The sequence below is a fragment of the Brachyistius frenatus genome, unplaced genomic scaffold, assembly GCF_029030835.1.
Source record: "Brachyistius frenatus isolate BFR_SWC_R1_liver_20210118 unplaced genomic scaffold, ASM2903083v1 Contig_51, whole genome shotgun sequence".
In the NCBI taxonomy this organism is placed as follows: Eukaryota; Metazoa; Chordata; class Actinopteri; family Embiotocidae; genus Brachyistius; species Brachyistius frenatus.
Window position 1 is genome coordinate 143,132 of NW_027210650.1, and position 13,080 is coordinate 156,211.

The following is a 13,080-nucleotide window of genomic DNA, read 5'->3' on the forward strand; positions in this document are numbered from 1 at the left end:
TGAGACAAACAATCACAACCACAAAAGGTCAAAAAATAACTACAAAGACACATAATAAAAAAAACACATGATCATGAAGTGATCCAAAGAACCACAGAGACACAAAAAGAGCACAAAGACAAACAAAATTGCAAAAGAAGGATATAAAACAGCCTACATGTGTTGAAAAAAATGAATGCAAAGAAACTCAAAGATATGCAAAATAACCTAAGTTACTAAAGCCACCACAGAGACACAAAATGACCACAAGAAACTCAAATCAATTCACAATAATTTCACGTATGAAACCCGGCGTACGGTCACATGTGAAACATTGATTCACGTGAGGAACAGTCACATGATTTTTCTTTCAGGCCTGTCTGTCTTTATCAGTGTGCTGCAGGTCTGTAGTCCTGCTGTTGGTTTAATAGGACGTGTCACTCACTGCTGCTGCCGTGAGGGACTGATGAAAAAAATGAAGATGATGATGATGAGTGGGAAAAAGAAGCAGAAGGAGAGCAACTGCTTTGCCTCAGAGGCCATTTTTTTTTATTAAGATATAAAATGTCAGTAACGTTCAAGTATTAAGGTCTGCAGGATTTTTGTAGAAAAAAAACCCTGAAATACACGAGGTGGCGAGATTTTCTAGTTCCTGTCTGGTTCCTGACTGGTTCCTGATTTTTTTTATGGTTCCTGACTGGTTCCTGTTTGGTTCCTGACTGGTTCAGAGAGGTGCTGCGAACTGGATGTCTTTTCCTTGTTAATGGTGCATGTAAGGAAAACACTTCTTTCTTTTTTTTTGACTAACTGATGAAGGAAAATAATCTCAACAAATAATCATTTACATAACGAAACCTTTTACATTCAGTTTGTACTCCGGCACACTTACAGTAACAGTTTGACCTGTGGGAGCTCACAGGAAGGATATAATAACTCAGACGACCGCTCTGAGCAGAAAAGCAGCTCAGACCGAAGAACTAGAGGCAGACGGACTACAAACTCGTTGGGTTTTCACTTCCTGAATCTGAGGCAGCAAGCAGCCACAGGCTCGCTAAAACCGGACAGACTGCATGGATCTCCGTTTCTGCCGAGTCGACAGATCAGAATCAGCACTCGCCTTGCCAGACCTGCCTTGTGTCAACAGTCCAGGCTGCTGCTGCCATGTTAGTGTGGGGAATGTTTTCCTGGGACACTTCGGGCCCCTTAATACCAACAACCACGGGACCGAGTTTAATCCGGCCCCCCAGATTAACCCCTCCCCCGACTCACTCTCAGTCACATTAGGTGTCATTACAAACGAATTCCCTTGATCTCCGTCTGATTATTCCTACAGGATAAACAATAAGCCTCTTCACCTCAAACACACACATTTAATCAACAGTTTTCATGCACACGTGATGGAATTAGAGGTTTGTTTGGCGTAAACAGAGGAGTGGACGATAACGCGAGTCGCTGCAGCTGCAAGATCGGACACGACGCTGATGGACTTCCTGTTTCAGAAGCGCGAAGGCGTCCCAGAGCTTCCTCAAAGTCCCTCTTTAATGAAGAGACCGTGAATATGACTCCACACTCATGAAGTTGGACCACAGCGTCTCCGAGCATCGATGCTGACCACCTCCGTCCGTCATCTTCTAAAGGCTCTTTTCCAGCAGGACGATGCAGCAGCTCACAAAGCTTCAGGACTCAGAACGCAGGCTGTTTCAGAGGAAGTCTGTTTCTGAGCATGCGGTTCCTAATAAAGTGGCCGCTGAGTGTGTATGAACTTCAGCCTCTGAACTTAGCGGCTTTTCCCTTTTTTCCCCGACAACAACAACAAAATTAGGGCAAAAACAACAATAAAAAAAACAGAACAGAAAAAAAAAGCCATCATTCTCGCAGCTCCAGCTTGCCGTCTCGGACCCTCCACCTCCAGCGCTGACACCTGTCGGGAGCCGGGACGCAGCGCAGCCACAGACCCGACTCCCTGATCTCCTGCTCGAAGGACACCGTCTTCCTGTCCAGGGTCTCCAGAGTAAAAGCTTTCCCCGAGACCTGAGAGACAGACGGCGGACGATGAAACCCACCCGAGAAACCGTCCCGAACGTTGAAAACGGGTTGGACGTGTTTCGTACCTGGTCGCTGATTCCTATGGCGACGTGGCCCACTTTGACCCGCCGGCGTTCACGGATCCTCAGACACTCGCCCTGGACGTTCTCGATCCAGATGTCGACGCCTGTAAAAAGCACGAGTGTCAAAAGAAAAAAAAAAAAAAATATCATCACACCAGAGATAAGAGACGTTTTCTGACGGGTTATTTTTGTTTTGTTTTTACCCTCAAAGCAGCGTGAGGACGTCTGATTGGCCGACGCCGACCACTCCAGGCGTCCATCCGTCTCACTGTTGCAGGAGGAGAAGACGCCGGAGCTGAGGTCGTCGGACGAATGATCGGAGTCCTGAAACACGGAGAGAAAAACAGATCTTCTGTAGGAGTCATTTTCAATGAACAGAACAAACGCACGTCTTTATCTGTCTGCGTCGCACCTTCTCCGAGGCGTCGAGCTGCGACGCGTCCGAGCAGCTGAAGCAGGACGGGGGGTCATCCCGAGGTTCGGGGGACGGGGTCCGGACGGTGGCGCCCAGAACTACGTCTGGGAGGGAAAACACAAAAACACATGAAGAGTTTCTGCTGGAGACAAACGACACGCTTGGTTTTCCATCACTGTATTAGTTCATAACGTGGTGAAACCTCTGGAGCATCGATGCAACTCACAATAGTGTTTGATTGATTGATTGATTGATTGATTGTTTGTTTGATTGATTGATTGATTGATTGATTGTCTGTGAAGGCTTTCATCCATCCAGATCAACTGGAAGGTATTTTGCCTCCCATCCAAAAGGAGGGAAATAATGAAACTGCTATGAACATTACAACAATTTTTTATTTCCCTTAAGAAGTTAATGTGGGCGTGAATATTTTATCAAGACGTCTTAATATGTAAAAAAAAAAATCCTTTAAAAAAAAGTGACAGAGTAAAAATCTCAAACATTTGAGACACATCTTAATCCTAATAATAACAAAGCATCTTAATAAAACGCACTGAAGGATTTCTGTCTCGTATCCAGTCAGTGAATCGGTGAAGTGTCGCCTCGGCGATGAAGAGTTGTTGTGACTCACCGTCTCGCAGGTACTCCAGCTCGGCCTCTGATCCCCACGAAGGCTCGTCGGCCAGTTGGCCTTTTTGCAGCAACGGGAAAAGACCTTTGAGAGCACGAAGGTACTCTGAGCACACGGAGGAGTCCCACTCTTCCTCCTTCTCTTTCCTCCTCCTCCTCCTCCCAGTCCCCCTCGTAGTCCCTGTCAGTCTTCAGCCACTTCTCCCGGATGTACTCGTCCTCCCCCATGTAGATGTCCACCTCTGAGTCCGACTCCCAGTCCTTTTCGTCTGTGACGTAATCGTCCCGCAGAGACTTTGGCTCAGAGTCCCGTTTCCTGGTTGAGGACTCCGTCTCCACTTCGAAGCCCCGGTCCGAGTCGGCACCCGCCCGGTCGTCCTCGTCCATCGCCGTGGTCCTCCAGGGGCTCACCCAGTGCATCGTGGGTTCGTTCGGGGTCTCGGGGGACGAAGAGGAGGGGACGTCTTCATCCTGGACCCGACCGGGACACAGCTTCTCACAGGCGGTTTGGACGGACCGAGGACTCAGACCTCCGACTGGGGAGAAGATGATGAAGATAGAAATGTCATAATATACTCGCGGTACCTGTAACTGGGTCAAACAGAACTTTTTGTATCTGTCCCACCTCTAAAACTAATTTCTTGGTTATGGTAGCCGGCCCAATATAAATTCTTACTGATCCTCTGCATCTTATAGTTTCTTCATCTGCTGTGAGGATGACGCTAAAAAAAAAAGTGACTTTGTTTGTTATTATTATGATTGTTTTCCACTCGTGTTGCGTCGACCTGCTCTGAGGGCCTGCGTGGTTTTCCTCCGGAGCTCCTTGGCCGACGCTCGTCTGTCGGAGTCCTTCTGGAGTCCGGCTCTGAACACTTTGGCCGTGAAGTTGTTGCAGTTGGACGGCACCTCCCACAGAGGCGGAGGCTCTTTCACAATCTGAACAACAGACGATCAGATACGGAGTTAGAATACCTCCGAGTCGTCCGGTCCCGTCCCGTCCCAACCTGTGAGGAGGAGACTCGCACCTGCAGACACAGCGGATGGGAGTAGTAACGGATCCACGGCTGCCATCCATTCAGCATGTGCAGCAGCATGCAGCAGCTGCTCCACACGTCCGCCTTGGCACAAAGCCGATCTCCTCGGGCCACCTCGGGGGCCATGTGGGTCTCCGTGCCGGGGAGGGCGGCTCCTACAAACACAAATGGCTCAGTTCAATAATTAAACCTCCATCTCTTTTCTTAACCAGTCGTTCGTCCTGCTGAATAATTCTGCACGTGATCGTGCTCCCGTTGCCATGACTTGTGTTTGTTTACTTAGAACAGCACATGAATATATGAGAAAGAAAGAAAGAAAGAAAGAAAGAAAGAAAGAAAGAAAGAAAGAAAGAAAGAAAGAAAGAAAGAAAGAAAGAAAGAAAGAAAGAAAGAAAGAAAGAAAGAAGCTCTCCATTTCAACACTTGATGTGTTGTCTTTGGTCTTTTTGTATTAAATGTGTTGACATGATTTGCAAATCATTGCATTCTGTTTTTATTTACATTTTACAAAGCGTCCCAACTATTTTGTAAACAGGGTTTTTAGTTTTGGAGTCAAAATAACTTCTCAATGGGACACCAAGACGTCACAGTTTCCAGAGGTGAAGGAACATCTGGTGTCAAAATGACTTCAGGACTTTCTGTTTGTGTTCCCCTGAACTTTGTTAACATAAAAACAAGTAATATAATTCAAATGATCACAGACAAATAAACTGTTTTAATTATAGCTTGTAATCGCAAAAAGGGAATTTTAATTGTCGATTTTTAAAAAAGGTAAATAAACTCTGATTTGTCACTTTTTCTTTGCAATTTTTATTTATTTATCTGGTTTAAAAAAATGTGAAATGAATTCAAACTGAGCCCCCGTTTCACTGCAGACTCATCAGGACTCACCCCTGAGCCCGGACTCACCCCGGACTCACCCTTGACCCCGGACTCACCCCTGAGCCCGGACTCACCCCGGACTCACCCCGGACTCACCCCTTGGCCCCGGACTCACCCCTGAACGCCTCGGCGCTCCGCCCGCTGTCGTCCAGCGTCTCTGAGAGACCGAAGTCGCAGAGGAACGCGTCTCTGCAGTCTGCAGACAGCAGCACATTGTCAACTGCAATAAAACCAAGACGTGGGATCAGGTGAGACGGCTTGTTCGCTCATCATGAAACAGTTGAGTGAGAAGCAGGAAGCTGACACATGACGAGGATTAAATCTCATCACCGGGCACATTTAGCTGACGGCAAACCGAGCGATCGATCTACGATCGTTTAGTAACATTTATTCACATAGCTGAGCTCCACCTAAACACGCCGAATAACTTTAACTACTTAAAATACTGTTGTGTAGTTCTAGTAAAAGTCTTGCTTTGAAAATCAATAACATAAAGTATGTTATATATTGATGGGAAAGTGTATTAAAATGGATCAAAAGATAGCGTTCACTATTCAGAAAAAACTAAACAACATTTTACTATAATATTTTCAATGCATTATATGTTGTTGTTTATATGTAAACATTTGACAGTTTGGGTCTTTCTTTCCTGTTCATTTTAATTATTACTATTTACAGGACAAAATGAGTGTTGAGTGAGAAATTTCTCATTATTTTAAGAATCTGTGAAACATTTGACCGATTAAAGGAGAAAATAATCAGCAGATTCATCCGTAATCAAACAAATCATTAGTATTTTAAGCACAATAAAATGCTGTTTTGGCATTGATGCGTGAGTGAGACTATTTTTAAAGTGTCCTCTTAGTACTTTTACCAAAGTAAAACGCAGATTTGTTATTAATAGAGAAACATTGATGAGTGCAGCTTTAAGTGAAAGACAGCTGGAAGCATGATGACCCTGAAACATCCGGCAGGAGCACAGAGCCAACATGTCATCTGAAAACCAGAACACACCTTTGACATCCAGGTGAAGCACCTTTCTGTGGTGCAGGTGCTCCAGCGCCCCCAGTGACTGGTGAAGGTAGTGCAGGGCCAAATCTTCAGGCAGGCAGCTCATCTCCTTCAGAAGCTGGGCCAGACAGGCTGGGGAGGTTTAGAGAAGTCAACCCAGACCGTTTTATTTTCATACAGCACAGGTATGCGATTAATAAAAAATAAATAAAAATGGATTTACCTGGCTTCAGGTCCATGAAGAGCACGATGTTCAGCCCCTCCCTCACGGCCCCGAAGAGCTCCACGACTCGAGGGGAGTTGAGGGCGCTCCACGTGCTCACCTCCTCGCTGCTGAAGTGACTCAGAGGAATCTGAGAAGAGTCGACAACGACGTAAAAAAAAAAAACCACTTAAATCTGCGTCTGCGTGTTATTTAACGACTTGTCGTTTCTGGGCTCACCCTCTTGGCGGCACATTTGAAGCCGGTGCTTTTGTCCCGAACGCAGAACACGTCGCCGTACGAGCCGTTCTGGATGTGATGGAGGACGCGGTACTCTTCTCCCTCCCGGTACCGAGAGCCGCTCGGCTGCAGGCGCTGCAGGAGACAGAAAATTAAAAACTAAGTGAGGGGGAAAACCAAGTGGACAAAAAAAATCTATAAAATAATCCACACAAATTGTACTAAATACTTAAACCTCCACTACATTTTAACTGGAAAAATTGTAGCGTTTAACTCCACTACTTTCATTGGAAGCTACGGGTTGCATCATGGGAAATGTAGGATCTGGTATTTTTATAATTATTCGGAGCTAAAAGTGAAAATATTTTGACCACAAGAAACTTTGTGGACGCGTACAAGTTTGGACGTAAACGTCTTACGTGATGAAACAGGAGTCCTTCGTTGGCCGGCTTCGTGATCTTCCAGTCGTTCAGAATCCGTTTCATTAAATCTCTGAAGACGGCTGAAACGCACGTCTTCGGTATTTGCGTTACTTTCCCGCTCAGTTCGTCGAAAACTTCGTCGCTCGATTCGTCGAACTCGAACGAGTCTGAAAGTCCCAGCGGGCTTCGCACGCGCCCCGCCGAGTCGGACTCCCACTCTGCAAGGGGGGAGGAGTTAAATCCAGACACGTGCATGAGGTCGAAGGTCGAGTCGGACGCGCCGGCTTCGACTCCGCGCCGATGCGCTTCCTGCCGGTCGGCCTCGACGCAGAGAGACGAGTCCGACTCGCTCTCGTGAGTGAAGACGGAGGGACAGTCGGAGCCTCCTCCGTCCTCCGTGTCCGTGGACGTGCGCCGGTCGTCCGACGGCGACGCCTCCTCCGACCTCCCGACGCCGTCGCACACGTCGGTGAACTGAGGAGGAGGCGGGATGATGTCGGCGGCCGACGCGGCGTCTCTGTCCGACGACTTCAGCCAGTCGATCTCCTGCACCCACAGGCCTCGGATGATCGGACGCTCCTCGCCTTCCTCCCGGCTCGGCCTGCTTCTGGTTTTCCTGCGCTGCTTCCTCTGGAGGTGGAAGAACGGGAGTTTGGCGGCTTCATCGAAGTCCTCGTCCTCCGTGTCACTCGGGACGGACGCGTCTTTGAGGAGAAATCTGCGAATGAGAGGAAATGTGTCGCTTTTATTCTCTCGTACAGAAAGACGAATCCCTGCTTTGATATATAAACATATGACAAATCTAAATTGGAGATTTTGTTGAGGGGGATATCATGGACTCGGCGCCCTCTGGGCTACAGAGGAGAGGGACCAACCAGCTGGTTATCAGCGCTCAGTTAAAAAGCCTGCACTGAGTGTATAGGAATGCGTTAGTGCACGTGACACATGTTTTGGAAGGTCTTGATGATTTCAGCAAAACAATGTCAAACTGCATTCTGGAGGATTTTTTTTTTCTAAACTTGCCACATGGTTTCTTTTCCTCAAAGCATGTGATGCCGAAACGCTTCCCTCTAGTGGGCAGGTGTGTGTACTACACGACACCGGCAGCCGTCTGGCTCTGTAGTGTATTTGGACCCCCGGCTGGGAGTGTGTGCTGCTCGTGGTGTGTGTTCACCGGTGTTTGTGGAGGAGCTGAGATCGAGAGAAGGGAGTCCGAGTGCTGCTCGGGCTGAACTCCTGGAAGTCTTCTCCTGGGACGGAGAAAGAGTTGGTCACATTAGTACATTTATCCACTTGTATTATTACCCAAATAAGGAATTTAATCGCATTTTCTCTTATCCTTAAAATCAGATCAGAGCATTCAATTAATGAAAACAGGTGCTGATCTAGAAATAAAAGAAGCTGTATTGTCCTTTAGATCTCGTGAACTCTTCCATCTGTAGTTCACCTGCAGGAACGATTCTCCTGACAACAAACAACTGATAAAAACAACAAACGGGACTTTAACAACGTCCCCTGAATAACTCCATCGTGCCTTCAGATGGTTCCCGTCTTACTCTCAGCCTGCGCCACGATGGAGACGCAGGGATCCTCCTCGTCTTCCTCGGTGACCACATACTTGGCGGTGCCGCGCTGCAGCACCCGGCTCAGATGGGGGGCGATGGCCTGGACCAGCAGCGAGTCCTCCTCCTCCTCCTCCTCACAGCCCCGGCCGTCCTCCTCTTTGCCCAGAAACGAGAGCTCGGATCCGCCGGTGACGATGACGAACGGCGTGTTGGAGTTGAACATCCTGGGTATGGCCATGTCGCTGTAGGAGGAGAGGAACAGAAGAAAGGACGCTAATCAGTCATAATAATTTATCAACAGATTTAACACCTAAAAAGTCAGATTTAAAAGGTCACAGATTTTCGAGGCCAAAAGTAAAATGGAGACTCAGTTTTGTCTGTTCTGTCAATATTTTAAGGACATTTATGTGGTGTGACATCATGAGACAATATAGTTCATATTTTCACTGAACTTTCACTTATGTGTAATTATAAATGTTGAGTTGAGTTAACATAAAAGAAAGCGTTTGTGTACTTTATTTTTTAAAGAAAGAGATGAATGAAAACTTTAGGTCCAAGTAACTGAAAATATTTAAGTACACCTGATAAAAACATTTAATTTAACAGTAATCACAGCGTACATGCAGAATGGAATCAAAATATTTAAGTTCTGACAACTGCTGACTTTTAAGTTCATCAACTTAAAACTTTTAAAGTCACCAGTTTGCCTTAATTCTTTTGAGTTCTAGTAACTCAGTGGTTTAAAATGCAGAGATGCACCACACCTTCAACTATCTGAACATATTTTAGTTGGAGGAATTCCTGCCGGGTCCAATTCTTTCCTCCAAATAATCCCTGCTATTATCTCACGTTCAGGTAAAAACGGGTTCATCTTACCTCTAAAACACAGCAAAAAAAACAAAACGTCCATCAGGCGTAGCAGGAACAACAGATTGGTGATCTGTGGTGACTTGAATGTGGTGGCATTTGCGTCGGCGGGGCGTGAATGAACAGACACCAGCAGGAGTCCTGCACGGTGAGTATAAATAGCACGCGGGAGACGGAGCACGCTGAGCGGCGACCTGCATGCCTTCCACCGGCCTCCAGCTGTCAGAGTCCCTCTGCCTCACAGCTCGCCATGTTGACAGCCAATACTCTGTGTGTGTGTGTGTGTGTGTGTGTGTGTGTGTGTGTGTGTGTGTGTGTGTGTGTGTGTGTGTGTGTGTGTGTGTGTGTGTGTGTGTGTGACCACCTCCCTCCTGACTCCAGAAAAGTAAAGTGGACCCAGTGGTTACCTGAGCGGTACGAGGAGCTGGTCTCAGGTGAAATCCGGTGATCCAGGAGACGTGTCTTCTCTCCGTCCGTCTGTCCGTCCGTCCCTCACTGTTTCACGGGTGTATTAGTTTCCAAGTGTAACCTGCCGGCTTTTACTGCCCCCCACCCGCCCACCCACCCCCTGCTGATTGGTCCACCCTGTCAGTGAGTTATGAGGACTCCCACGCCGTCCACCCCCGCCCCCTCACCTCCACCCCTCCCTCAGCAGCCTCCAGACTCTCCGATGGGTGCAGTCGATGCCCTCAGTGAACTTTGGCTCTCATCTGTTGTTGCTGGAAGAAAAGTTATTCCCTTTTACTTTACCTCCTTCTGGAGTCACCGCCTGTCTACTTGGGCCCATTTCTTCTTTTTCAACCATAACTTCTCCTATAAATACAACACAATCGAGTTTAATGTCTTAAAGTGAATAAGATACTTGTATTAGTTAATTTAAAAGTATAAATTACTTAATAACGATCATCTAATTCACAATTTTATTTGAAAAAAATTGTTTAAAAACTTTTTTTTACTTTGAACTGGCAAAAATATAAAATTGTAAAAAAAGTTTTTAATTTCTTCAATTGCTCTCCTTGTTCACACATGTGCAAATTTCCATGTAAAAGTACACTTGTTGCACTTGGTTGTGATATAATAAGAAGACAGCGGTAACAAAACACTCATGTTATGAATTACCTAAAAGAAATCCATGATGGCTTTTTGCACTGAAACCATAGACTGTATAAAAGAGGACGCAGCTTCTGCAATACCAGCGAGTGCCACTAGAGGTCGGCTCCAAAAAGCCTCTGGCTCCATAGACTCCCATTCAACTTGTCTCATCAAATCCAAAGTGAATAAAATGTGTCCATCAGTTATCTCGGTGTTGTTAGCTAAAGTCACTCCTTCTTATTAGTTTTCTGAAAATAATCCCGTCATTAATTCGATATTAGGGCTCAAAAAGCGGTGTGTTTGGGGGCGTGACTTGTTTGATCGATAGGCGTGTGGTGCAGTCAGTTTTCTTATCAGAAGTGTTCTCAATAATGTTGATTTTAACAAATTAGTAAACAAAATTTTAGAAATAAACCTTCCGTTTGCATAAAAAAACAAGTTTTCGATTTATTACTTCAAGAAAAATGGGAGCAAAAACAAAAGTTGATATTTTTGTTTATTTTAGTGTATATTTTGGACATTGTATGTTTCGATAATTAAAAACTAAACCGAGTGAATATGTGCCTAATATGAGCGAGGAAGTCGTCTTCCAACACCGAATTTAGTTGATAAATATATATATATATAGTGTTGTAGATTTATAAAAATAGAAAAAAATCAGCTCGCGACATCTGCTAACTTTTTTGTTTTTGTTTTTGAAATGAGGTGACGGGCTCAAATCCTCCCGCTCAGCTTCTTCTGCAGCGACAACTGGACTCTAAACATTCCTGTGGGATTTAACAGAATACCAGCAGAGGGAGGGAGAGTGTGTAATGTGTGTGTATGTGTGCTATGCGTGTGATTTGGGTGGAGGGTCCCTCTCCCTGGCAACATCTGAATGGGATCAACGGCCGACCAATCGTGAGGCGGCGCAGAAAGTTTGCTCTCACGTCAAAGGCTTTTTGTCACTTCGGTCCTCTCTGCTAAACATAGAAGTGAAAAGCTTCAGCGAGGTCGTTTCAGCTTCTTCGGCCCTCCAACACTTCTGGAAACTGATGGATTTAATCAATCAGTGCTGACGAGGGCGAGTTAGAGCTGCAAATCAAACAATTAAACCAACATGTGTTTCAATTCTTCTTCTATTCTGACTCTGTTTAAAAGGAATTCTTCTTTGAGTCTGATTAAGTTTTTTGATGGTTAGCTTAGCTTAGTTTTAGGGGGCGTGGCTTCTGTGTTGGCAAAAATGTCCCTTTTTTTTTTAAGGACAAAATCAACTTGCGTTATGACATGAGTGATGATACTGTTGTCATATTTCTATTTTTAGACGTGTAAATACACCGTTTGTGCATTTCCACAACTTTATTTTAAACTTGAGTTTTTTAACTTAAATGAATGTCAATAATAATAATAATGTCAAATAATATCAAAATAAGATGCACTTTTATATAAAGCTAACAATGCTGGTTAAATACAAGTTCAATAATTTGCTGAATTATTACTGCAGACATCAGCTAGTGTAGATTTGAGGAATTGCATGTAAAACTGCAGAAGAGTCAAGAAATGAACAAATGAGCCTCAGAACTTTTTCAGATGTTTCACAAAAAAACCCAAGCGAATCTTTTTAAAATTAAAGTTTTATGCTCAAGAAAACTAGAATGTATTTCTGTTAAAAGGTATGAAATTATGAAACAAACTTAAAGAGAAATTAAAAATGTGGAAAACAATCTTTACGTTTAAGAAAACAATCAGAACGGTGTGTTAAAGAAGTTCAATAATATGTACAAGTATGTTAATACTAAACAGTATGTTTAAGATATTCAAAGTTATTTATAGATTTATTTACTTTAAATATGAAGTGGGGATTTTAATGAAGCACTGACAGGTCAGTTTCATGTTTTCAATCTTATTAAGAGAATTTGTTGACTGTTTTTTTCTGTTTAAATCCTGATTTTAAAAGAATTTCCTCTCGTTCTGCAGATGCAAACAAAGCTTGTCGATAATTATCAGGTCTATTATGTCTGCTTACAAAGACAGCGGGTCTTTGTTAAAGATCATCTGCGACATGAGAGACTCGACAATGGGAACACAGGAGGAGCATCTGACCTCGTTTGGACACCATTGTGTTTTTTTGTTTTTATAAACTCGAGCAGAGGAGCCGCCGTGTCTGTTTGTGGCCAGCAGAGGGCGCGTGGTGAAATAAAACCTGACAGTAAAGTGGGACACGTCCTCCTCTCACCCCCCTCCCCCTCCACCCCCACAGCTGTGTCTCCACTGGACTCCCTTGTGTTTACCGTGGTCGTCATAACAACTTTCTGATGACGAGGAGGAGGAGGAGGAGGAGGTGGGGGAGGAAAGAGGATACAGAGGGATAAAGGCCAGAGGAAGTATGTGGGCTGGTTGTGTGAGAGCCTGCACATCCCGATGACCTCACCGGATTTAATTATCACATCAACAAAGCTGATATTTTGAAGAACTTTTGAAGAATGCCCTCCCAAAGGTGAAATCCTCCTTTTTTAAAAAGGCCGCAACAACGGCAGGAAGAAAACAGGATCTAAACGCCAGAGATTGGTCCGTAATTCTTAATAAAAAGCAGATATATAAAAGCTTTAAAGTCATGAGAATAAAAACTCTCCTGTGAATAAAAATCCACGCAT

General features: G+C 44.8%; 1 protein-coding gene across 1 annotated transcript; it reads right to left on the reverse strand.

Moving 5' to 3' along the window:
* Nucleotides 1–78: 78 nt before the first annotated feature.
* LOC138624456 (mitogen-activated protein kinase kinase kinase 14) lies at nt 79–9,852 on the reverse strand. Its single transcript, XM_069704685.1, has 15 exons — nt 9,763–9,852; nt 8,480–8,730; nt 8,098–8,173; nt 6,921–7,641; nt 6,502–6,636; nt 6,283–6,412; nt 6,063–6,191; nt 5,164–5,268; nt 4,158–4,321; nt 3,918–4,068; nt 3,134–3,668; nt 2,500–2,677; nt 2,291–2,411; nt 2,091–2,191; nt 79–2,010 (listed from the first exon to the last, which is right to left on the reverse strand). The coding sequence occupies exons 2-15, from the start codon at nt 8,724–8,726 to the stop codon at nt 1,846–1,848; spliced, it is 2,958 nt and encodes a 985-aa protein (XP_069560786.1). The 5' UTR covers nt 8,727–8,730; nt 9,763–9,852; the 3' UTR covers nt 79–1,845.
* Between the last annotated feature and the right edge of the window lie 3,228 nt (nt 9,853–13,080).

Coding starts and splice junctions, on each gene's coding strand:
- LOC138624456 (XM_069704685.1), bottom strand. CDS start 8,726: ATGGCCATACCCAGGATGTTCAACTCCAACACGCCGTTCGTCATCGTC. Junction 5,269..6,062: donor GCTTCACCTGGATGTCAAAG/GTGTGTTCTGGT, acceptor GTTTTATTGCAG/TTGACAATGTGCTGCTGTCT. Junction 4,069..4,157: donor CCCATCCGCTGTGTCTGCAG/GTGCGAGTCTCC, acceptor TCTGTTGTTCAG/ATTGTGAAAGAGCCTCCGCC.